At 35.8% G+C, this 26,878-nt stretch overlaps 1 protein-coding gene across 2 annotated transcripts in view; it reads left to right on the top strand.

The window, feature by feature from the left end:
- The window catches only part of OLA1 (Obg like ATPase 1), a 162,400-nt gene that overhangs the window by 15,532 nt on the left and 119,990 nt on the right, over positions 1–26,878 (top strand). For both annotated transcript variants that reach the window (XM_039239204.1, XM_039239205.1), the window contains exon 4: positions 1,256–1,383. In XM_039239204.1, coding sequence (XP_039095135.1) covers positions 1,256–1,383 — 128 coding nt within the window. The remainder of the gene's footprint in view (positions 1–1,255; positions 1,384–26,878) is intronic.

Below are 26,878 nucleotides of genomic sequence, written 5' to 3'. Positions count from 1 at the left end.
CAGTGAGGGAATTTCTCAAAATTTTATTTTTCCTTTGTCGGTTACCATTGATTAAATGCCTTAATGGAAAAAAAGAGATTGAATGTGGGGGTGGGTGCCTTGGTGGCTCAGTCGGTTAGTGCTGAGTTGGGCTCAGGACATGATCTCATGTTTGTGAGTTCGAGCCCCGTGTTGGGCTCTGTCCTGATAGCTCAGAGCCTGGAACTTGCTTCAGATTCTGTATCTCCCTCTCTCTTTACTCCTTCCCTGCTCTCGCTGTCTCTGTCTCGAAAATAGATAAACATTTAAACAAATTTAAAAAACAGATTGAATGGGAAACCATTTTGATTTTTTCTATAACATAATTTTGGTCTCTGTGGTCAAGCAAATAAAAAAAATTGACAGTAATTCATAGTACGTACGTTGACCCTTGAGCAGCATGGGTTTGAACTGTGCAGATCCACTTATACACAGATTTTCTAAAATTTTTTACAGTACTGTAAATGTAATTTCTCTTCCTTATGATTTTTTTTTAAATGTTTATTTACCTTGAGAGAGAGAGCATGTGAGCGCGCATACACATGAGCGGGGGAAGGGCAGAGAGGGAGACATAGAATCCCAAGCTGGCTCCATACTGTCAGCACAGAGCCTGATGTGGTGCTCAATCTCACCAACTGTAAGATCATGACCTGAGCTGAAATCAGGAGTTAGATGCTTAACTGATTGAGCCGCCCAGGTGCCACCCCTGCCTTTTTTTTCTTTTAAGTTTCTTAATGATAATGAGGTTGAGACACAATAAAAACATCTATTCTGCTTTACAGTCATTTTCTTTCATTTTCTTCAGTAAGAAGCTCCTAAAGTATTAAAAGATTATTAAAAAAAATTTTTTAACATTTATCTATCTTTGAGAACAGAGTGAGACAGAATATGAGTGGGGGAGGGACAGAGAGAGAAGGGGGACACAGAATCCAAAGCAGGCTCCAGCCTCTGAGCTGTCGGCACAGAGCCTGATGTGGGGCTCGAACTCACGGACTGGACTGCGAGATCATAACTTCAGCTGAAGTTGGAGGGTTAACTGACTGAGCCACCCAGGTGCCCCTAAAAGATTACTTTAAAAAAATGTTTTTTTATTCATTTATCAAATCATTATTGAGAGTCTTCTAAACATTGTTTTAGAAGGGAAAGGATTACTCCCTGTAAAATATTTTACAAATCGATTTGGTTAATAACAATTTCTTAGTACTATTTTATGATAAAATCATCATTTGTTTTTTAGCAAAATTCCTGCCTTTCTAAATGTAGTGGATATTGCTGGCCTTGTGAAAGGAGCTCATAATGGGCAAGGCCTGGGAAATGCTTTTTTATCTCATATCAGTGCCTGTGATGGAATCTTTCATCTAACACGTAAGTACAGTTGTTTAATTATTTCATTTCATTATGATCAGTGTTTTCTTTCCATTATTGCTCAAATAAAATTAGAAATGACTGATTAATAGAAGATTTGCTTTGCTTCACAAGATGAATCATGGATTGGTCTGCTAATTGTGACTTTAATGTTATTTACTATCATTTCCATGTAAGAAGGCTTATTCCATAGCAAGTATATGCTGTATTGATACTTGAATTTCATCCCTTATTCTGGATTAGATCCACTGGGAGGTGTTTCTCTGTGGAGGTAATTTTGTTGATTATAAAGAAATTTTGGCATTTTCTTATGTGGAACTTTTCTACATTCTTGGTTTCCTATGTGCAGAGAGGGCAGAATCGACATAGGAGGGGATTCCATTATTTCAGAGGTTATTTATTAGAGATGATGGGGTTAAGGAGAAACTATAGATCAACTATTCCTCAGTGGGGGGGTTGGTATAGTGCAAAGAGAAAAACCTGTTAGAACTAGGTGTTAATTTATGTTTTTTTGACTATAAAAGTGAGCCTAGAATATAGTAATTCTCTGACAGAGGTCTAGGTTGGGTTTTGGTTAAGGTTCAGGTCAAGATTGCACTGCAGAGTCTTGTAATGCTCTGGTGTTGTAATGAACAAATCAGTGCAAATGAAGGAAACTCAGGTTAAAGGTACAGGCCAATTGTGGTCTGATTTAGTGCTTTTGTTTGTTTCTGGTCCAAGACTAGATAACTATAGCAATTATAAATGAGCATTTAGGAAATTTGATAGCCATTTGACTGAGAAATTTGTTATTTGAGTCTAATAAATTATGCTAGTATTTTTGTATGTTTTTAAACAAATTCATTTGCCTAGTAATTCATTTTTATTGTATTTTACAAAAGTCCACCACAGATAGTTGGAGAAGCACTGATTTAATTGGGTGGAGGTATGTAGACCCCTTCTGGAAGGGTTTGAGGTGAAGAATAGGGTTATCATTGGGTTGCTGGGGAGCTGGGAGGGAAGGTGGGGTGGAATTGAATAAGGTAGAGTAGTGTTACTTAAAGCCTTACATTGGCGAGGGACTTTATTTTCCTGACACTTTGACTTTTTACTGGTTGTGGTGACTGATGTGAGGGTTTCGAAGAGATTTGGAATCAAGTGTGACTCCTGGGTTTTTGGACTGGGCCAGTTGAATGAATCTTGATGACATTCACTGAGATGTTGAGTGTAGAAGGACCAGCAAGTCTTGGGAGAGAGTTGATGAGGTCAGTTTGGGACAGATGTTTTGAATTTTTGAACCTAGGACCTCCAGATAGAAGATGTCTTTAAGGAAGCAGGATTGATCAGGCAGGTGTGACAGGAAGATGGGGGCAAGAGAACTGAAGTTTTGGGTAGGAGAGGGACTGAACTGATGGGTGGAATAGAGCTTAACATGGGGTAGGAGGGAACATAGGAGAGGACTGAAAAATGGAAGAGTCATGGATCTGATTACCTGAGGACGTTCAAGAATAGATATGCTGAGTATAATGGAGTGTGTGCTTAGAAAGGGATATTTAGAGGTGTCTGGGTGGCTCAGTGGGTTAAGCATTTGACTTCAGCTCAGGTCTTGATCTTGCGGTTTGTGAGTTCGAGCCTCGTGTTGGGCTCTGATGACAGCTTGGAACCTGGAGCCTGCTTAGGATTCTATGTCTCCCTCTCTCTGCCCCTACCCCACCCAAACTCTGTTTCTCTCTATTAAAAATAAATCAACATTAAAAAGAAGAAAAGAAAGGGATATTTGACTTAAAATAAATGACTTAACGTTAAAAAAGTCAAGAGGTGGACGCTTAACTGACCAAGCCACCCAGGTACCCTTGGGCAAAACATTTTTAAAAAGTTTCATTTGTAAAGTTCAGGAGTATGTGTATTCTAGTTTTTAAGTTACCGTATAGTAAAATTGACTTATCTTGGCATAGACCTGTGCTGAGTTTCATCACATGTGTAGATTTGTGTAACCACTGTTGCACAGGGGGCAGAACACTTCACCTCAAAAAGCCTCTTAGACTCTCCCTTTATAATCACACACTTGTCACCTTGAAACCTGACAGCTGTTGATCAGCTCTTCATCACTTGAGTTTTGTCTTTTTGTGAATGTTATATCAGTGAAAGAATAGGAATGGGCAGTGTTTTATTTCATTTTGGAAAGAAGTTTACAGATGAAAGCTAATGGTATTATTAACATATCCTCTGGGCCCATCTATCAGACATGTTTCTGGAACCTACGAGGGGCTGAAGTTATTCCAGGGTGGTTGGTTTTCAGTATTTTTTGTTCTTTTTCAGTTTTCTTTGATCTCATTCTTCCTGTTTATGGATCTTTTAAGTGTTTTTAAATAACACAGTGTTTCTTTCATTCTTGGTGTTTTGGGAAATACTACTCTCTTTTCTTTCAAAGTCTGCTTTTTAAAAATTCTTAAAAAAATTTTTTTTTAATGTTTTATTTGTTTCTGAGAGAGAGAGGCAGCGTGAGCAGGGGAGGGTCAGTGAGAGAGAGGGAGACGCAGAATCTGAAGCAGGCTCAGGCTCTGAGCTAGCTGTCAGCACAGAGCCCGACGCGGGGCTCGAACCCACGAACCGTGTGATTGTGACCTGAGCGGAAGTTGGATGCTTAACCGACTGAGCTACCCAGGCGTCCCTTGCTTTTTAAAAATTCTTAACAAGGGGCGCCTGGGTGGCTCAGTCGGTTAAGCGTCCGACTTCCGCTTAGGTCATGATCTCGCGGTTCGTGGGTTCGAGCCCCCGTCGGGCTCTATGCTGACTGCCAGCTCAGAGCCTGGAGCCTGTTTCAGTTTGTGACTCCCTCTCTCTCCGACCCTCCCCTGCTCACGCTGTCTCTCTCTCTCCTAGAAATAAATTAAAAAAATAAATAAATAAAATAAAAATTCTTAACATTTTTAAAATTTCAAAATTTAAGTCTTGAACTAATGGGCACAACTGCTTGTCTGTAAAATATAAAGTGCCTGGAAATATAGAATGTTATGAAAATGGTAAGAATACTGTATTTATCAGACTTTTCTACCCAAGAGCTCTCGTGGCAAAGAATGAGGAACTTGGGGGCCTTTGGTACACAGTGCAGCTCCAGACACTTGACTTCAGGGAGAAGTTTTTAGCATCTCATGGTTTATTTGCCTCAGCACCTCCAGCAGCATGCAGGATTGTACGTTATGATACAAACACCCTAGAACTACCAAAAGACCTATCTGGCCAAACAAGTAGGTCCAGCTTATGATAATAATGAGTATCTGTATAGCACTTTGTTTCTTTAGTGCTTTTAAAATTGTGAAGTCTTGATCATCAAACAACCCAGTGAGATGTGTATTCCTTATGGTCATCCTCATTTTCAAGTGAGAAAACCAAAGCTTAGAGAGGTAAAATGATTTGCTCAAGTCACGTAACTGAAGGGTGTCCCTGTGACTAAACCAACTTTTTATGGCATCAGTCCTTCCTCCCACATTCTTTCTGTCATAACCATAGCATTAACTCTAACTCTATGTTGTCAAATCTCTGGAAGAAATAGATGTTTGAGGGAAAACTTTGACAGTGTATGGAATGGAAAAGGTACCTCATTTTCTGAGAATTAAATGTAGCTTTTATTTTGTGTGTATGTGTGTGTGTGTGTGTGTATATATATATATTTAATTCTTATTTTAATTCCAGTGTATTTTTCATACAGTGTTATGTTAGTTTCAGATGTACAATACAGTGATTCAGCAATTCCATACATCACCCAGTGCTCATCAGAAGTATCCCCTTAATCCCCTTTACCTATTTCACCCATCCCCCCACTTCCCTCTGGTAACCCATCAGTTCTTTATCGTTAAGAATCTGTTTCTTGTGGGGTGCCTGGGTGGCTCAGTCAATTGAGCGTCCGACTTTGGGTCAGGTCATGATCTCACGGTTTGTGGGTTCAAGCCCCGTGTCGGGCTCTTTGCTGACAGCTAGCTCAGAGCCTGGAGCGTACTTCAGATTCTGTGTCTCCTTCTCTCTCTGACCCTCCCCTGCTCACGCTCTCTCTCTCAGAAATAAATAAAACATTTAAAAAAATTAAAAAAAAGAATCTGTTTCTTCCTTTGTCTCTTCTGTTTTTCCTTTTTAAATTTATTCTTAAATTCCACATATGAGTGAAATCATATGGTATTTATTTGTTTTACTCTGACTGACTTAATTTCACTTAGTTTTATGCTCTTTAGCTCTGTGTTGTTGCAAAAGGCAAGATTCCGTTCTTTTTTATGGTTGAGTAATAGTCCATTGTAAAGGTAGCTCTTACTCTTGAAGCCTATGCCAGAGCTTCATGGAGTAGCAGTTGGGGGATATGGGTTAAATTATAATGTGTGCATGTTTTTGTAAGTATGTGTCTAGGTAGAGTATTTTGTTTCCAGCCATTTGTGTTGCTGAAAATACATAGGGTTTGATGATTCTCTCAAGTAGAAAGTCAGTAAAGGGTTTTGATGGATTCACTGCTAGTAGATTTCTGGTCTCTGTCTAGCACCTGGAATGTACCTTTCTCAATTTGCTTTCTGTATATTCATTAAACAAGATAGGGGATCTTTAAAAACTTCTATTAATACTTAAAAATAGTGGAATATAAAATCATCTGTCAGGTCTGTTGATAGGGGAAAATACATGTACTGTTGTTTGTTAAATGTAATATATATTCTGCTTGGGTTAAGTTTATGATTGAGTACGCTCATAATGTAAAAGAAAGCTCTTAACTTGAAAAGCATTATTAATACATGCTGACTAAAGCAAAACCTTTTTAAATAGAGTTTTTAATAGGATTAAAGGTAACTTGAAGATTTAATTTTCCCTGAAAACATGAGTTGGAGGAGGAAGGGGTAAATGTGAGATAAGAATAAGGTTTTTATAAATTTAATGCATAAATTATCAGCTGAGGGAACCAAAATATAATACATTAGGATGACACATTAATTTTTTAAATAAGTGACTTTTTAACAAGTGAGACAAATCATTTAGAGGATTCTATTTATTTATTTATTTTTAATAATTTTTTCAGTTTATTTATTTATTTTGAGAGAGAACAAGCAGGGTAGAAGGAGAGAGAGCATCCTAACTAAGCAGGCTCTGCACTGTAGGTGAGGGGCTTAAGCTCATTGAATCATGAGATCATGACCCGAATCCGGGAGTCAGATGCTTAACTAACTGAGCCACCCACTCCTAGAGGACTTTCAAGTAAACTTTAAGAGAAAATAGCTATTGCAAAAATTTGTAAAGTAATTTAGGCAAATTTTAACGAGATTACTTTTGAAAGCCCTTTTGTCTTTTCAGTTACTTCTTCACTGCCAAGGTAGTCGAATATGTATATCTAAGACATACTATCCGTTTAGAATGTTTTGTTGCAGGTAGGAAGAAACAAGGACACTAGGTCTAGTTTTAAAAGTCCTGTGAATGAGAGTGATGGGTTGTATGTGGGGGCAGGAGAGCATGGTTTGGTAGGCTGTTACTTGTGCTACTGTCAGTCCTCTCTTAATACAGGTTTACATAGAAGTAGAGTTGGGAAGAGCTTGAAGTTCATAATTGTAGTTAGCAGAGTTGTGATTCTAAGATACCTAATGTTGGGGTGCCTGGGTGGCTCAGTTGGTTAAGCGTCCGACTTCGGCTCAGGTCATGATCTCATGGTTCATGGGTTCGAGCCCCACGTCGGGCTCTGTGCTGACAGCTAGCTCAGAGCCTGGAGCCTGCTTCTGATTCTGTGTCTCCCTCTCTCTCTGACCCTGCCCTGCTCACGCTCTCTCTCTCTCTCTTTCAGAAAAAAGTAAAACATTAAAAAAAAAAAAAAAAGATAATGTTCATCTTATGCCTGAAAATAAGGTGCTGTTTATTGTGCTGGAAGTTCCAGAATGTTAGATATATGTTAAGTGTAACTCAAAGAAACATTCATACATATTTTTAGGCTTCATACCTCTTTGTATGGCCTGTCTCTTCAAGCTATTAAACAAAACAAACTAATAGTTGACTTTGAAGGATTTCTTTTTTTTTTTTTTTAATTCTCTGTGCTTGTGTTGCTTGAGTGAACATTCAATACTGACACAAAAAATGCCACAAAAATTGTATTTCAGTTGAAATTAATCTGTTTTGGCTTCCTTGCAATCTTTTTAATGTAATTTAGTTATTTTTATAACTAGCTATTTATGACATCACAGAGGATCAACTTTAGATGAGAAATAAATATCAGAGGTAAATTATCTTTCAACACAGAGACCTTACCTCATATGTTCTTATGTATTTTATATATAATATACTTCCATGAAAGGATAAAGGATTATAATTGAAATTAGGGGGAAAAGAGTATTATCTCTGAGGTTTTGTTGTGGATCAGTTTGAGAAATGCTAACTAAAACTAAGGTCTAGGCACTTTTATTTTAACAAAGATACAGTATCCTAAACCCAGTACAAACATGAACTCATTTATTCCTATTAATACCTCTAGAAGAATAGATACTGTTAATTATCTTCTTATTGTAAAGGAGGAATCCAAAGAGTAGAGGAGTTACAGTACCTGCCGGAGATTAATTACATTGCTAGTAATACTAGTAATAGGTAGAAGCAGATTTTAAACTTAGTTCTGGTTACAAAGTCCTTGCTCTATGTTCGTTTAGTCCATTAATCTATTCTGATAATTATCAATGCAAATAAAGAAGTCTTTTTTTTTAAATCACAAAAATTTTTGTTAGTCTGTGAGCTCCTGAAACTTTTTGTCTATGGACCCACTTTGAAAGTTGTCTAAATTCCAGGGAAGTTGCCTTGAAGTTTATCAGTTCTAGGTCAAGCAGTTTGAAATGTACTCATATTACATAATAAAAAGCAATGGAAAATTATTTGCTTTGTAAATTCCTAAAGGGAAAGGATGACTTTTTTAAAGAGAAAAACATTGTGTGATTAAGGATTTTAGTAACAAAGATGACAAAAACATGTTGAAAAGAGAATGCATTCAGGTTTACTCTCACACATTCTTTCTTCTGGTATTTTCATTTTTTTTATTTATGAGGGAATAAATAGACAAGTGATCAGTATCCAAGATCCTGGCAATATCTGTAGCAGCTTTCATTTATCTTTTAGATGGTAACTTCTTTTTTGTATGTTGTGTGAAGCTAACATGTAATAATCGACAATGTGACTTAATGTGATGTGTACTTTGTTCATAGCAGTCCTGTATGGGAGGGAATATGTCTGTTTTAAAGATGAGAAAACCGAGGAGGCTTAAAGAGACTAGGAAATTAGGCCATAATTTATGAAACTGATGAGCCACCAGAGCTATGATTTGAATTCAGGTCTGCCTGAAATGATGAGGCTGGCAGCACTTAAAAATCTATAAGCAGTAGGATAGTTATTTCTCTGAAATATATATTCTTTTCTTTGGTCTGAGTGTCAAACTGAATGTTGGTGATGTTTTAAGTAATTATTCTCCTACCTAATTGTCCCCCACATCCCCCAAGTATCTTGAAGGTTTGAAATTATGCAGAAATTTTTTCTTGCACTCACTGTATCTGTCTCCTAGCTCTACCTATCGTGCACCTTCCTTTCTTCCTCCTTCTCTCCTTCCCTTTCTTCTTTCCTTCCTTGTTTCTTTCTTTGTTATTGAAGTATAGTTGACAAGTTGTAATATTCTTTAGCTGACTGCTTTTGAGTTTTTTGAGCCACAGAGAACATATTCTAATGGTTTATATGATTTTTTTATTTTATTATTACTTAAAATTTTTTTTAATGCTTATTTATTTTTTGAGAGAGAGAGACAGAGTGCGAGCAGGGGAGGGGAAGAGAGAGAGGGAAACACAGAAGCTGAAGCAGGCTCCAGGCTCTGAGCTGTCAGCACAGAGCCCGACACGAGGCTCAAACCCACCAACCGGGGATATCATGTCTTGAGCCAAAGTTGGACGTTTAACCTACTGAGTCACCCAGGCGTCCCTGGGTTATATGATATTTTAAAAGTGAAAAAAAAATTCTCCATATTTTTCGCATAATTGCCACTCATTTTGGGTAAACAACTCTGAATAGCTATGGTTATGCCCATTGCTAATTATGTAATAGTAACTGTAGATCAGAAATTCTTTATGAATTGTCTGTGAATATATTTTTTAACTTTTATTTTCTTTTTACTGACCTTACCATTGAGAAAGAAAAATAACAGTTTCTGGTGTCTGAAAAAAAAACTGGAAATTAACATTCTAAAAGTTCTTTAATAGATTAACTACTTTTGAAAATAAAATAGATATCCATTATACTTAGTACATACCACTTTTATGGGAGATTTTGTTGTGAACATCTATTATAAAAAGCTAAACACAATTTTTTAAATTTGTTGACGCTCATTACCACATTTCATTAATAGGCTGGTTATTTATGTAAGCTGAAGGAGCTTTTTAATTTTTTTATTTTTAAAAATTAATTAAATAAAATAAAGCTCTATGCCAAACATGGTGCTTGACCTCAGGACCCTAAGATCAGTAGTTGCATGCTCTACCAACTGAGCCAGCCAGGTGTCCCTGAAAGCACTTTTTAAAATTTGGAACAAAACCCTAGTCTTCAGTTACTTTGGGGCAGAAATGCAAGTGTTTGATGTTTAGGATGTGCTCTTCAGAATGGTACCTTAAAAATTAGTTATTGGTTAAGTAATAGTAAAGATAATAATGAAAGGAAACAATCATCATGTTAGCATAATGGAATTATTTTATTTTTTTGCATTTTAGTCTAGTGCTTAAAGGGGAAAGAGTGTGCATTTTGGAATCACAAAACTGAATGTGAATATCAGTCCTCATTTTCTAGCTATATTCAGTTGTGAAAAAGTAATACTAAGTCTTTGAAATTCATTTTTCTCATGTAAAATGGGGGTTGTAATACTACACTTAAATTATTTGGTGTTTAAGAGATCATTCTTATATGTCAAAACATATAGACTTATTTTTAATGTTGCTACCTTGATGTGGTTTTTTTTTGATGAATATAGATTTTTAATTTCAGCATTTTTTTCATTAAAAATTTTTTTATTAAGATAACATGTATAAAATAAAATTTACAATTATAACCGTCTTTAAATGTTCAGGTCAGTGGCGTATAGTACATTCACATATTGTGCAACCATTATTACCATCTATTCCCACAACTTTCTCCATCATCCCAAACTGCAACTCCATACCCATTAAATAATGACTTCCAATTCCTTCCTCACCCAGTCCCTGGCGGCCACCTTTCTACTTTTCTCTGAATTTGACTACTCTAGGTATCTCATATAAAGTAGAATCATACAATATTTGTCTTTTTGTGACTGGCTGATTTCATGCTTCATTGTTTTCTAACTGCTATGTCATTATCCATAATATGGAAGTACCAGAGTTTATTGAAGTAGTTCCTGTTTTGGGCATTGTTTTTATTTCCCCAGCTTCATTGACATATAATTGACATACAACATTGTGTGAGTTTATGGTGTACAGTATGATGATTTGATACACTTACTTATTTATGTGAAATGATTACCACAGTAAGGTTAGTTAACACATCCATCACCTCACTGATTAACTTTTTGGTGTGGTGAGAATATTTAAGATCTACTCTTTTAGTAACTTCCGTAGTATACCACTGTTAACTATAGTTACCATGCTGTACATTAGATCTGTAGACCTTACTCATAACTGAAAGTTTGTACCCTTGACTAGCACCTCCCCATTTCCCCCACCCCAGTCTCTTGGACACACAGGTGTACTCTGTTTGTATGAGTTCAGCATTTTTAAATTCCACAGATAAGCAAGATTATACAATATTTTTCTTTCTTTGCATGACTTACATTGCACTTAGCACAATATATGGACATTTGTCATTTCTGATTTTTTTACTGGCAGAGAATGTTACTAATGGACGTTATTGTATGGCTTCTTTTTGGTGCATGTCTGGGGTACTTCTCTAAGAGATATTTCTAGAAGTGGAATTACTAGGCCAAAGGGCATATACAGTTAGAATTCTATCAGATATATCCAAATTCTCCCCCTTCATCCCTTGCTTTAAAATTTTTAGTTTTTGAATAATTTTAGATAGGTCTCAGATTGGAATAGGTGAACTATTTAAATGCTTCAAAAAGAAAATTGATACAACATTGGGTATACATTGAGGAATCTTATACCTACCCACACTTGGTAAAAGGAGAAAGATTATTTGATCTGAAGAGAAACCAGAGTATCCTACCCACACTTGGATTCCTCTGTTTTGCCTTCATAAATAATGACATTTATTAATTTCTTGTGTTATTTATTAGAGCAAGGATTGGGAACATTTTTATTTAGTGGCCCAAATAGATATTTTACTCTATTGGATGTTTCTCTCCCTCCCTCTCTCTCTCTCCCTCTCTCTCTCTTCCTATTTGTAGTGCTTTAAAAATATAAAAATTGTTCTTAGCTCTGGGGTCAAACAAAACTAGGACATAGCTTTAATTTGCTGATCTTTGTTCTAGAGTTGTTTACGCAGTACAGGTACTTGAGAATATATTATATGTGTCATCTTTGAAATATTTTGAAATATAGTTTTTATCAATCTTTTCCTTTGATTTATACTTAGCAAATTCTTATCTTATGATCAGGCAAATATTCACAACTGTTTTCTTCTAGTTTCTTTTTCTTTTTTTGAGATCTGGATGCGTTTGTGCACATGTATACATTTGTGTAAGCATCATGTAGTTCGAGGTATAGAACATTTGTGTCACTCTTCTCAGATAGTTCCCCACTTAGTATAATCACTGTTCTCACTTTAATCGTCATTGATTATGTTTGGATTTTCTTGACCTTCATATAAATGTAATCATATATTCTATATTCTTTTGTGCCTTCCTCCTTTCTTTCAGTGTAATGCCTGTGAGATTCAGCCGTGTTGAATATTGGCATTGACCATTTGTAATTTGTTAAGTCAGAAATTTGAATTTTATTCACTTTAGAGCTGACGTACAGGATTATAGCACTTAGTAAACAGAGCTGATGCTTTGGCAACTGCTTATCAACACGCCGTGGGTGAATTTGAGAGGGAAGAAGTTTGGGGCGAAAAGAACAACCAGAGGTTTTCGTGGAGGAAGTAGTGGGGGCTAGATTTCAGAGAACTGTCAGTTGAAGAGAAAAGCAAATATGAGAGGCTTTATGAAGAAGGGATAGAACTTAATGATAAGCTTTTCTTAAATCTCCTATAAACAGACTTCTCAAATAAGACTGCCAAAGATTCAAAATAGAATAGGAAAAACAGCAGCCATCTTTTGATAAACAAATTCTTTTAAAATTCATACATGCGGTAACTTCTTATAACAGGGGTTTTATTTAGAAAAATGATTAATTTTTTTCACTACAGTTTAGTGAGTCAACGTGATTTGTTTTTTTTTTTACCAATTTTTAAAAGCAATGTAACTTCCTACTGTTAGGTGTTTAAAGCTTTGACATGACGAGGCTATTGATTTCACTGAATCCTTAGCTTTTCTAAGCTGGCATTAGAAGTTTTTTTTTTTAATGTTTTATTTATTTCTGAGAGAGAGAGAGAGAGAGAGAATGATCAGGGGAGGGTCAGAGAGAGAGGGAGATACAGAATCTGAAACAGGCTCCAGGCTATGAGCCAGCTGTCAGCACAGAGCCTGACGCAGGGCTTGAACCCACGAACTGTGAGATCATGACCTGAGCCGAAGTCGGACGCTTAACCTTAACCGACTGAGCCACCCAGGCACCCTTGGCATTAGAAGTTTTGAAGTGATATTTCAACAAGAAGCTAAGGCATTTGTGTGTTATCCGAAGGACAGCTCCTTTGGCAGTATCATTGCACCTACTGTTAAGCTATTTATAGATAAAACTCATTCAAGTTTCTCAACAGGTACTTAGAGATACGACTGTGTAGGGTAGAAACAAGAGTTCTGCTTTCTGAGCTGTGGGACAGTTTTGTTCCCAATTTAGAAACATAATGGAATTTCTGATTTATAGAAATGTTAATTATAAAGTATGTAATCATCTATAGCTATAGAAAAGAAAACTTCAAATACATTTGATTATATTCGGCTCAATTGGTATGTGTGTGCCTGCGTGTGTATGTGTGATACTTGTGTTAATGGTGGAAATGAGTTCGAGGCTTCAGTTGCCTGTTCAAGTTTTCTACCTGTGTATTTGTTTGAATTCTTTGTGAACTTCAGTTCTATTTATTATTTTCTTCTGCTGACTTCTGAAAGGAATTTTAACTAAAGAATGAGAATTAAAGGGAATGGGGTGGTTGGATGGTGAAAAGCCTAGGTCCATGGTAACACATAAGTGTTGCCAAATAAAACATTGAAATTGAGAATAAATCTTACTGCTGAGCATCATGGCAGCTGAGGCAAAGAGAAAAAAATTATAGCTTGTCTAATTTCATATGTATCTGGTATATATCAGAAGAGATACCCTTTCCTAGCTCTAAATTGACTTTTATTGTACCTTTGTAAAAGAGACCCAGGGCACAGCCGATGTGCAGTGTTTTTCCTTAGTTTGTATAAAAGGCGGTAATTTGGAAGCAGTCTTCTACCCTCTTTATAACTCTTAATAGAAACAAAAGCCATAGAGTTAGATTATTTTTTTTTCCTGGAAGTATTTAGCTTTTCTGGAGTATTTACTTATACTGTTATACAGTAGTACAGTTTCATAACTACAGTTCATACAAGGGATAAAATGTAGGAAATCTGTATGATTGTGGTATTAGCATCTTTTAAATCTATCTCTTCAAAGTATGAACAGGCGTGGGCAGTTGTGACATAGCAAGCAGGTGAAAATGTCATTAACCTGTGTCTGCATTGTTGGCATTTTATTATAATTTCCAGGAGATGGGAAATGATTATTAAGCACCTGGTATATGTTAGGTACTATGGTAGGTTATATCTAATTTGTTCTATTTAGTCTTAACAGTTCTGCAGGATTGGTGTTATCCCAGTTTTATAGATGAACATATTGATAGTGAAAGGTTAAGTCATTTTTCTAAGGTACGTAGCTAGCAAATTAGACATCTTTATTCTCTAAAATGCTTTTTCTTTCCAGTCTTTCACCACACCACACAGCTTTCATATATTTTTAGATCTGAATGTTTAGAATCTGTATATTAAACATGTTTAAGATCTATGTATTTGTGTGTGTGAGAGAGAGAAAATTCAAATGGTTAGTGTACATTGTTTTTCAGAGTACCTGCTCGGCACAATAAATATATAGTGCCTGAAGAGACAGGTGCCATATAGTGATTTTTAAAAGAATTAGTTTATAGTTTCTGTTCTTTTGTTGCTGTCAAATATTTATTGAGCACTTACTTTGTGTCAGGCTGTGTGCTAAGTGCTTTATGCGAGTAATGTCATTTAATTCTTAAAACAAGTCGGAAATGGGTATAGAGATGTTAGAAAATTTGTCCAATGTTACACAGCTGGTCGCAGAGATAGTTGAGAGTTGTAGTCAGTAAGGCAAGTCTGACTCTAAAGTTTGCATTGTATCAATGTTGACCAGTAGAAATATAATGTTAGCCATAAATATAGCTACATCTGTAATTTAACATTTTGTAATAGTCACATTAAAAAAAGTAAAAAAAAAAAAAGGTGAAGTTAATTTTAATAATATTGACATGCAGTCAGTATGACAAGTTATTGATATGTTTGGTGTCTTTGAAATCTGGTGTGTAATTTTTTTTAATGTTTTATTTATTTCTGAGAGAGAGAGAGAGAAGGAGCAGGGAGGGTCAGAGAGAGAGGGAGATACAGAATCTGAAACAGGCTCCAGGCTCTGAGCTAGCTGTCAGCACAGAGCCTGATGCAGGACTTGAACCCATGAACCGTGAGATCATGACCTGAGCCGAAGTCGGACGTTTAACCGACTGAGCCACCCAGGCACCCTGGTGTGTAATTTGTACTTAGAGCACATCTCCATTTGGACTAACCACATTTCAAGTATTTAATAGCCACATGGGCTAGTGTCTACAGTAGTGGACAGCTCAAACTCTACAATAATATACTCCTAGGAATTAGAAGAAGATACATTAAATTATTGATAGATTTTTGAAGAATAGAATTGGTGAGGGAGAGATGGGTGACTTTCCTTTTTTACTTTAGACCCTTGGGTTTTTGTTTTAAATGGACATTATTCTGATTTTTAAAACTGAGCAATTTTCTAATTTAAATACCAATGTAAGGCATTCACAAATGATTCAAATAAAATTCTCTAGAATTTTGTATTAAAACAATAAGAAGATAGCTTTGGCCTAGAATTCAGGAGTTGTCAGAGATCAATTTCTATCTCTGTAAAATGTTTGATTTTTAAGCTGTTCTAATTAGGATGGTTTTGCCAGCATGATTTAGCTAAGGAAATTACTTTCAGATAACTAAATTAGTAGATTTTGTTAAAGAAGTTATTTCCTTGATTATTCTCATAGTGTTTTGTTTATGTTGTTTATGTAGTTTATGTGGTCGCTTCTGCAATAAAGTGTTACTTGCATTTCTAAGAAACTTTAATGGAGCAAACATAGAATGTAGCATGCTAAACATGTGCGTGCGTGTGTAAGTAAATATGTGTGAGAGTCTGTGTGTCCCTCTGTGGTGCTGAGGGGAGAAAGGAAGGCTGTGGGGAAAGGCAAGACTGTCCTACAACTCTCTGTTCTAATAACAAATTTATAATTTGTTAGTATAATTTGTTATTATAATTATAAGAAATTAATGATATTAATAATTGATTATATTAGTAATTGTATTAATAATTAATAAGAAATTAATATAATTAATATAAATAACTTCACCCTTTTAAACTTTTAAATTATAATTATAAGAAATTATAATTAAAAAATGTAAAAAATGGTGAAGTTAATTTTAATAATATTGACATGCAGTCAATATGACAAGTTATTGATATGTTTGGTGTCTTTGAAATCTGGTGTGTAATTTTTTTTAAAGTTTTACTATACTATACTATCTTATAATTAATTTCTTACTAATTTCTTTGCATGCAATGATTTCTTCTCCAATTTACATGTATTTGGTGAGAGGATATTGTCCAGCTTCCTCTTTCCACCTTGGGAATCTCAGGGAGCCTTATCTTTATATTTATAGCCTTTGCCAGGTAGAGCCAGTAATTGGCCATTTAACGTAAGCTGGGTTTGAAAGAGGAAAAGATTGCGGGAACTCATTTAGAATTCAGTATTTCACTTCATCTTGCTTTTTCCCCCCAAGAACAAGAATGATGATAGGGAAAGAAATACAGCCCTTTAAATAGATTCTTAGCAATGTTACTATCTTTATATTAGTTTTTTTTTTTTAATATTTTTATTTATTTCTAGGAGAGAGAGAGAGACAGCGTGAGCAGGGGAGGGTCAGAGAGAGAGGGAGATACAGACTCTGAAATAGGCTCCAGGCTCTGAGCTGGCAGTCAGCACAGAGCCCGACGCGGGGCTCAAACCCACGCACCGCGAGATCATGACCCAAGTGAAAGTCGGACGCTTAACCGACTAAGCCACCCAGGCGCCCCCCTTTTTTTTTTTTTTAATATATATTAGTTTTTTAATATGCACAGAGTACAGTCACCTAAACAGAGTTCCTACTTCTTTTTAAATGTTTATTTATTTATTTTGAGAAAAAGAGAGAAAGAGAGGCTCCCCAGCAGGCCCTGTGCTGCTAGTGTGGAGTCGGAGGTAGGGCTTGAACCCATGAATTGCGAGATCATGATATGAGCTGAAATCAGGAGTTGGCTGCTTAACCAGCTGAGCCACCCAGGTGCCCCTGGATTTCCTTTGTTAATTTGTCAATGCAGAGGAAACCCTTATTAGTCACTGTTGGGATATAATCAGTAGCTACCTACTTGATATCAGCAAGTGTTCCTTATATTAGATTGAATTATATATAATTTAGTACAAAAAGTTGTGCTTTAGGAAAAAATGAGCTTTATTCCATAGTGCATATAAAACTGTAATTTAGGGGCACCTGGGTGGCTTAGTCGGTTAAGCATCTGACTTTCACTTAGGTCATGATCTCGCGGTTCGTGGGTTCGAGCCCCGCGTGGGACTCTGTGCTGACTGCCAGCTCAGAGCCTGGAGCCTGTTTCGGTCTGTGACTCCCTCTCTCTCTGACCCTCCCTTGCTCACACTGTGTCTTTCTCTGTCTCCTAGAAATAAATAAAACATTTTTTAAAAATTCTAAAATAAATAAATAAATAAATAAATAAATAAATAAAACTGTAATTTAATAAGGTGTTTCCACCCCTGCCCCTCATACCTTATGAGTAGACAGTTTTGTTTTTCTTAGATTGCACTCTCCCTTTTTATTATAAATGGCCAAACACATGCTGTTACTTAAAAAATATATTTATTATATTTTAAAAATTCAAAATGATGTATTCTTATTATAAACAAAATAGAAAATAATTAAGTGTTCACAATAAAATTTCATGTTTTACCTTTTTCCCATTTTCCAGAAATAATTGCCTTTTTTTTAATCCAACAAAAGGGATGTATTCTTTTTTTCTTTTCCTGATTATATGAAGGAGTAGTTTATATTTAAATTCACTTTTCAGTGTTTTTTTTTTCTTAAAAAGAAAAATATAGTCTTCTTTAGTAAGTAGAGCATGTCAATTTTTGTAATAACTGCTAATTGTACTGTTTGTTTTTAATGTCATGTCTTTTTATTTTGAAAGATCTCTGCAGTTTTATCATTCTTAGAAAATATTCTGTCCCTTCCCCCCCAGTATGATTTAAGTCCTTGACTGGGTTCACTTCTGTGTTAGCTTTCGCCCCTTTTAAAGTAGGTAGACCAGTTCTTACAGAGATAGAACTAAGACTAATCTATGTAGATGATTTCTGTGCAGATGGTTAGAATTTTTGGCCAGGGAAAGTAGATGCCCTTATCCTTTCTCCTTTGTTATTAATGACAGATGTGTCTTCATTCTGTTTTATATTACTGTCCGTCTGTATCTGTTTGAATTTCTTAGGTCTAAATTGCTTAGCTAGAGCTTTACCAATAAGATTCCAAAGAGGTTCTTCAGTTTTGTTGCCTCGTTTGCTAAAAAGAGATGAAGGTAGCACTGATGGAAGAAATAGGTTTTAAGTTGCCTTTCTAGTTTATATGAAATTGTAGCCCTGAAGTCACTACAACTTTATTGAACTCCCAAATGAGAAGGTAAAAATGCCTTCATTTAATTGTCTTTCCCTTTAGGTTAAGTTAGGTGTTTATATGTTTTGTAAATCACCTTTAATTACCATGAACATAAATTACTGTTTTCAAGAGTCCCCCTCCCCTTCCCCCATAAGCATATCATTTAAAAGTTTAAAATGAGTCACACATTTTTGCCTAGATACAAATTGCCAATATAAAATGAATGGTCTTTGGTTGTATCCTAAATTAATAGAGTTTTTTCTTTGGGTCCTGTAAGTTTCTTTTTCAGCAGTATTTATTAAATTAATCTAGTATTGGATTGCAGTAAACAAACTGACCAAAAAACATATGTTTTCTTTGTTTCTTTGGTATAAATTCAATGGGTTAAGTAATTATGCAGTGGTTCGCATCTACATATACAATGCATTCTAATAACCAACTTCTGTTTACTGTGGAAAATATTGTAGCAGTTGGAAACTTCCTGCTACTTTGCATTGTAATATTGTATGAAGCTACTATTTAATCCACTATTTACAGTTTAATTGCTTAAACGTATTGTCATATTCATGGTGGTCTTATATCTGCTTTAGGTGCTTGAGGCATTCTTATTTTTTTCTTCTGTGTCTTTTCTGACCTGCCTTAGAGGTCTTGTTTTCAGTCCTTTCTGTTCAAAATAGCCAGCTACATGGATTCTTTTAAAAACTCTTCTCTCACTAACAAGTTGAAATTACTCAGGATGTGAGGGCAGCTTCTAAGGTCCTGGAGAGTCTCTTGATCTTTAAGCATCAAATTTTGAACCACATTTTTCTTAGTTGTCAGAACACTGTCATTATGTTAAGTTAAAAATGTGAGTATTGAGACTGATTTGGTTTTGAAAACCAGTGCATTCATTGTTACACTTAACTTGCATGAATGAAATCAGATGAGCACTTGTGTTTTATTACAGTGAGTCTTCAATTTCCCTATAACTTGTCCTTTGCAGAGTTTACATTGACACCTTTAAGCCACCCATTGCATGCCAGATGTAGTATTTCTACATCAGTGACTTACAATTTTGAGCTTAGTGCTACTTGCCAGCCTGAGCAGTTGAAAGAAAGGCAGGCTTCCTAGGACTAAGGGCTACAGGCTGTGTAGCAGCACTGGTATTTTATAAGCAGAGATTTCCTCTTCTCTCCTTTGGTAGGGTTATGGTGTCCCTCAGAAACCCCAGAGTGGCCATGAGTCTGAAATTTATTTGTCCGTGTCTGTGGTGTGTTCTTCCTGATCCATCTTTTCCTTTTCCCAACTCTATCTTTGCTGTCCTTAGTCCCTCTGTGGGAGGGAGAGGGGAGCATTGACTGGCTGACCTGGACTTGACTGACTCAACTCTTGCCATAGGACCTAAAGAAGATCCCATTGTACCACCGGACCTTAAGATGTTTCGCACTAAACTAAGTGAGGAGTTGGGTCGGGGAAGGTGGTTTTATTCCCCTTCCCTCATACCTGAGTTGATGGACTGTATCCACCTTCTGTACAGACCAGCGGTGAAGGTCTCCTCTCCCATGCCAGGTTGTCAGATGGATAGAACTGAAAGAATGGATTATATATCAATTTATAGTTTTTTTGGGAATAGTGTTTTCTTCTACCCCCAACTAAATTTATTATTCATATTTTAATAAAGCATTAGTGTGAAATTGCAGGGGATTGCATGAATTCCATCCACTTTCCTGATTTTTATTTTTGTCTTGATATATACAAGCTGAGTTCTGATTTGCTTATTATGGGTAACATGTTTGGGAAAGAACTCTCAATTAAAATTATTTTGAATATGATTTTTAAGAACATTGAGACAGTGTTATATTAGGGGCTACAGTCAGACCAAGGACTGATGTCTCACTTTTAAAGAACTGAGGAAAATATAAGCAACATTAAGGAAATGTACTGTAGGTAATAATTTTAAATATAGAACCACAATTTTATCACCATTGCACCATTTTAGATATAATCTGCTGTTTGTAAACTCATGGTTGCAGTGATAAGAAAGAATTAATTGAGTAACAGGGAGGGAATTTGTTGAGTTAGGGACCAGGTACTTTATAGTAATAACATTTGATTCTCCTGGTAGATCCTATTACCCCATTTTGGAAATGAGGAAACTTTCTGAGGGGCTTTAAATAATTTGTCAGAAATCACACAGTTACTGAGTAGCAGAATAGGATTTTTACAAAACTCATACTTTAACTGTTGCCTCCTATTTATGTCCCAGAGGTATTTTACTAATATATCATAAGACATTTTTCTTGTTTTAGAATAGCTTTAATATTAATAATAATTTTTAATGGGAGAATAATGTGTTAGCCATCTACAGTTTATTATTTCTTAAATATTGGAGTATGTTTTCAGTTGTTTTGCTGTAACTCTTGAGTGACTACTCATGTGCCTTTTTGCCTCTATTGTATTATTTTCTTAAGAAATATTAGAAATTAATCAAACGATACACTTCTTTTTTTTTTCTTACAAATAGTTTATTGTCAAGTTGGTTTCCATATAACACTCAGTGCTCATCCCCACAAGTGCCCTCCTCCATGCCCATCTTCCCCCCTCCCCCCCACATCCATCAGTCCTCAGTTTGTTTCTCAGCACTCAAGAGTCTCTCATGGTTTGCGTCTCTCCCTTTCCCCCACCATTTCCCCCCTTCTTCTCCCCCATGGTCCTCCGTTAAGTTCCTCCTAATTCTCCTATATGTGCAAACATATGATATTTGTCCTTCTCTGCCTGACTTATTTCTCTAAGCATAACACCCTCAAGGTCCATCCATGTTGCTACACATGGCCAGATTTCATTGTTTCTCATTGCCATGTAGTATTCCATGGTATAGATAAACCACATCTTCTTGATCCATTCGTCTGTTGTTGGACACTTAGGCCCTTTCCATATTTTAGCTATTGTTGAGAGTGCTGCTATGAACATTGGGGTACATGGATACACTTCTTTTACACTTTACTTCTTGTTAGACATATTTGAAAGGGTTTCTTGCATTTGCTTTTGTAGAAATTACCTTATTTAACCCGCTGTAAATATAAACATTACAGTATATACTGGGAACAACTTGAAGCGTACATATGTTGATGAAATCAGATTACATAGTAACTATTTACCCTATGGAAAGCTAAGGGCAAAAGCTGGGTGATTTTCATATGGTAACAGTTGGAGAAGCCCCAAAGAGTGTGACTGTACTCCTTAGACAGTTGTTGAAAAAAAAAAGGACCAGACTGAATGCTGTGGATGATGGTTTGTTTGTACCTGGTTTGCCATACTCTGTAGGGTTTTATGGTTAATTTCTTGAGTCAAAGTTGATGTAAATTAAGACCTGACTATAATTTGAATTTGAATTTGAATCCTCCTTTGTTACAATCCCTTTCTGTTCTTTCTGTCAGCCCTTCTTTGCTACCATTGTGATTCATGGATGAGAATTTAAAAGTTTGCTTTATTTGATTTAAGCGGCATTATGATACTGGCCTATTTTACTTGCAAATGGAAGGTTTATATTAAGTATTTACATAGAAGGATTATTATGTTATAAACATCACTATGTCTCTTCACTAAATGAGCTAGATAATATTTTACTAGGAAATCTAAAAAAGGAAGCAACGTTAATGTTATTTCAGATAGTGTACTTTTACCTGGTGTCTGTGAAAATGTGTACATTCATGTATTGTATTTCCATTTCATTTTTGATAACTGCCCCATACCAGCTAACGGCAGAATGGTCACTCACCTTTACTGGAGTGTTGATGATATCCCTTGAGAGTTGGTGAAAGGAACCGTTTTGACCAACATTTTACCATTTTCCCATCATCTCCTTTCTTTATCTTTACATGACATGAATAACAACAGGTACTGTTACCACAAGCTTTATGTATTGAAGATTTATATGTTGCAGGCAGTATCTAAAGGCTTTATCATCACATCTGTGACCACATTTACTCTTTGACCAGATTTACATGAAGTGTAGGCACTACTATTCTCATTTTACATACTAGAGAAACAATTTGGGAGGTTAAGTAGCTCAAGTTAGTAAATGGGAGCACTGGGAGTTGAATCTGGGCTCTTTGTTGTCTAAAGCCCTTCCTTTTAACTGCTAACTCTCATATATTATGTGCATTTTTTAGTTAATTGACTGTAACATTCATGGTCCATGTTTTAAGTCTTTAGTCTCTTTTACCTTAGAACTCATTACTTCAAGAAAATCTTCACATTCTTTTTTTTTTTTGAACCGAAAATTGTCATGGTAATTACTTTGATGTTCACAAGCACATCTAAGGATAGAGTTCAGAGGGAAAGAGAGATCATATTCAGTAATTTTGCTTGATTTTTTAAAGATAGATATTTTGTGTAGATCTCTTTGAAGGCAGTTTATGTATGGTAAGGGAAATACAGCTTACTTTAGACAATAGGTGCTTACTGTTAATTGGCATCAATTTATCAGTATTTTATCTGGAATTAAAAAAAAACATTACCAGAGCTTATATTTACCAACTAAGGATTCCATCGATTTAGGCTTTTTCCTCCCTCTTGGGTGTGTGGGTGGGATTATATTGACTTTTTCCTAGGATAAAGTTGGCACAGTAGTAATGAGTGGTTTATTAGCATCCTTTAGTGGTTGATAATGATACTTCTTGGATCATTATAAATTCATAGAGTTTAAACACTTATTATGTTTAAGCTCATTGCATTTATTTTCCTTACTGATATTCAAGTTGTACCGTCTTTGGCCAAGGGAGCCTCTTCAAGTTGGCTCCTGAATTTGGATGATACCACACTAGTGGTCTTTGATAGCTTTATGCTATCCGGCATGATATGAAGGATGTTCCTATCTTATCTTTTCCATCCTGCCCCAAGCCATGTATCTAAAGTACTCTGCTTCTTTTTCTAACTGCTACAATCTATTTCATGCAACTGTCTCTCTTTATAGCCCCTAGAGAAATTCATTTTTATAAAAAAGAATGCAACTTTTCAGCCACCTTCGCTCAGATGGAAAAGTGGAATAATATCTTAAAAGGAGTTGGGATTAATAACCTCTAAGGCAGCAATTCTCAACCTTTTTGGCCTCCAGGCTCTTTTATATTCTGAAAATTATTAAGGCCTCCCCAAAACTTGCGCTTATCAAGTTAATGTCAATCAGTATTTACCACATTAGAAATTAAAACTAAGATTAAAAAAGTATTTTTTCTTAATGCATTTCAAAATAAATAGATAAATCCATTATATGTTAACAATATATTTTTGAAAACTATATTTTCTAAAGCAAAAACATTTAATATCTGGTAGAACATAGATGAATCATCGTATTTGCCTATGCATTTAATCTTTTGCATTATGTTGTTTTTGTTGAGCTGTGTAAAGAAAATCTGGCCTTACAGATACATGGTTGGAAAAAGGAAGGGAGTATTTTAATAACCTTTTCGGATAACTGTGAATATTATTCTTTTTTTTTTAACTTTTTTTAAAAAATATTTTTATTTATTTCTAGGAGAGAGAGAGAGAGCATGAAGAGGGGAGGGTCAGAGAGAGAGGGAGACACAGACTCTGAAATAGGCTCCAGGCTCTGAGCTGGCAGTCAGCACAGAGCCCGACGCGGGGCTCGAACCCACGAACCGCAAGATCATGACCTAAGCGAAAGTCGGATGCTTAACCGACTAAGCCACCCAGGCGCCCCCTGTGAATATTATTCTTAAAACTGCATCAAAACTTGACAAATAGAAGTGTCTTAAAAGTTAATGAGAATGTAGAATCTGCAACTATAACAGCGGACTTTTTGTACTTGGTTACTTTAAAGTCTGTTGGTGTATGGTGTGCTTTGAGTGGCCCCTCTACCCCTGCATATGCACTTAGTAATTTGGGAAATACTGATTCTCAGTGAGTGCTGCAGATCTTCCAAATCTTGACATGTTTTCATTATACAGTATCAAAAAATCACACCGATTAATATCACCACAGATCTCAAGAAAAGTCTATATATATTGGGAAGCTATATCATACTCATGGTGGCAGATACAAGTTTTCCAGAATTTCAATTTTTACTTAAAAGCCGGAGTTTTATCATTTACAATAAAATAGCTGGTAGATACCAAAGATTAAATACCCATGGTTTGAATGTTGGTTGTTCTTCAAGTAGAAATGTTGTTTCACAAAAAAAGTGGCTAGTGATTCAAATGCTTTTTCTTGACGACTATTGTACTTTGGTATGTAGTGGAAGTGGTTTGTTTGTACTTTTGTCTCCTTGACCAGCGTATTAAAAATATATGTGCACAGGGTTGAGATTTAAATAATTTTTACTATCTTATTAAGGACATTTTTAAGTGAAGCTTGGTTGGCATGTGTCTGTATATGTGTGTTTGCACACCTGCACACACAGTACAGAGGCTGCTAGTACAGTTTGGCATCATTACGTTGATACATGCTAAGATCCTGGCAGTTTTTGCTACCGACTTTGTACCATGACTGCAAACGTCAACACAGCGAGAAGGGCAAATAACATTATAGTATTATTATGAAATAATGTTTTGATCTTGCAAACCCCCCAAGGGTCCATGAACCACTTTGAGAACCACTGTTCTAAGTTCTTTGGAAATGCCCAGAAGTCTCTTCATTAGTCTTTATGAATCTGCCTACTCTCTCATCTTCTGTTAATACAACCTGGATTTCTTCAAGTTCCACTACTCCAGCGAATGAAAATAATTAATTACTCAATTTTGCCACTTTTCTTTTGTAAGAATTGCATAAAAATCTCACTGCAAATGTGCAGTGCTTTCAGCTGCAAGGTCATTTGATATGACTTCAAATAATAGATATTGCATGTTTCAGGCACCTTACTTACAAATGAACTTTTGGCTAGAGCATATAAATAAATTGAGTGTTGCGTATGTAACCCAGAGTTGTTGTAATGTGAGTTTTAGAGGTAATTCAATATTCCTTGGTTATGTTAATGTGATTGTGAGGGAAGTTGTAGATCACACACTATTTATTTTTCCTCATCTTTTAGTGGCTTACTTCTACTCTAGACCATTCTCAGTTTTGTTCTTTGAACTAGAATAGTTAAAATCACTTAAGACAAATAAGGGTCTTTTGTGTTTAGGATTATTTGGGAGTGGGGCAGTGGGAAGAATCCTTTAGTCATAATCCATTCCTTATCAAAACAATTGTCTTTTCTGTGATTAGTTCTTGGAGTGGAGAATATGGTAGTGAGTACCTGTGTCTCAATTTTTTTTAATGATTTTTAACTTATTTTTGACAGAGAGGGAGACAGAGTGTAAGCAGGTGAGGGGCAGCGAGAGGTGGAAACACAGAATCTGAAGCAGGCTCAAGGTTCTGAGCTGTCAGCACCGAGCACCATGCGGGGCTTGAATTCATGAACCCCGAGATATGAGAGCTGAGGTTAACTACTTAACCGATTGAGCCACCCAGGCGCCCCTCAGATTTTTAAGTTTTATTTCATTCGGACTTTGCATTATTCTCTTTTAAAAAACAACATAGCTTCTAGTGCTTTATTACAAGTTTAGATCCTTAGATTAGGGTGGTGGCTGTAGTGGGGAGTGCTAGCCATTTTGGACGCTGCCATCTGTTTCATTTTTTAACATCAGTGAGAAAGTACCTCTAACACTGTTGGATAAATAAGGCCTAATGAGCTTGGTTATGTGTTTGTTTTTATGGGGACATTTTCTCCAGCACTAATAGTGCCCAGATATCAATAAATCTGGATAGACTTTTAAAAACGCTTGAAATATTTTAACCTAAATTGCTAAACTATGAAATACATTGACAATATGTCAACACATTGACAATATATTAATACATCATCTCATATAGACAGTTTTAGCCCGGCATCGATCCTGTTTGTCTGGGTCATCTTCACCTTTTTAATGTTGAGAATATTACATTTCCCTGTATTAGAAGTCTTTCCTCTGTTCAAGGATTGAAGCAGACATTCTGGCAAGATTTATGAAGTTGTTGATGATGAAAAATTTAAGAGCTTCACTCATAATTTCCTTTTTATAAACCACCTGTTGTTGCCTCATGTGCAGAGTGTATACATTTGAAAAAAGTGCTCATCTTTTGTCAGCCAACAGTGGCAGCATAGAGATTATTTGTGGTACTTGCTTTGCAAGAAGTTCTTTTGTATTTGTGACATCAGCTTTGTTTTATACAATTAGAGTATTACACGCTAGAATAATCTAAATTGCAACCACTAAATGGTGATGTGGTTCTTGCCTTGAACTGAATTTGTTTACTGATTGTATGCAACTGTTGACTACTATTAAACATGACAGTTTCATAAAAATTCCCCCCTTTGGTAGCAAATAAAGGTGGTTATATTGTTAAAGTTTTCTCAATTTA

The sequence above is a fragment of the Hyaena hyaena genome, unplaced genomic scaffold, assembly GCF_003009895.1.
Source record: "Hyaena hyaena isolate Hyena2069 unplaced genomic scaffold, ASM300989v1 scaffold_154, whole genome shotgun sequence".
NCBI classification, from domain to species: domain Eukaryota; kingdom Metazoa; phylum Chordata; class Mammalia; order Carnivora; family Hyaenidae; genus Hyaena; species Hyaena hyaena.
Note: the sequence above shows the minus strand (reverse complement) of the source record. Positions and strands in the feature narration are given on the sequence as shown.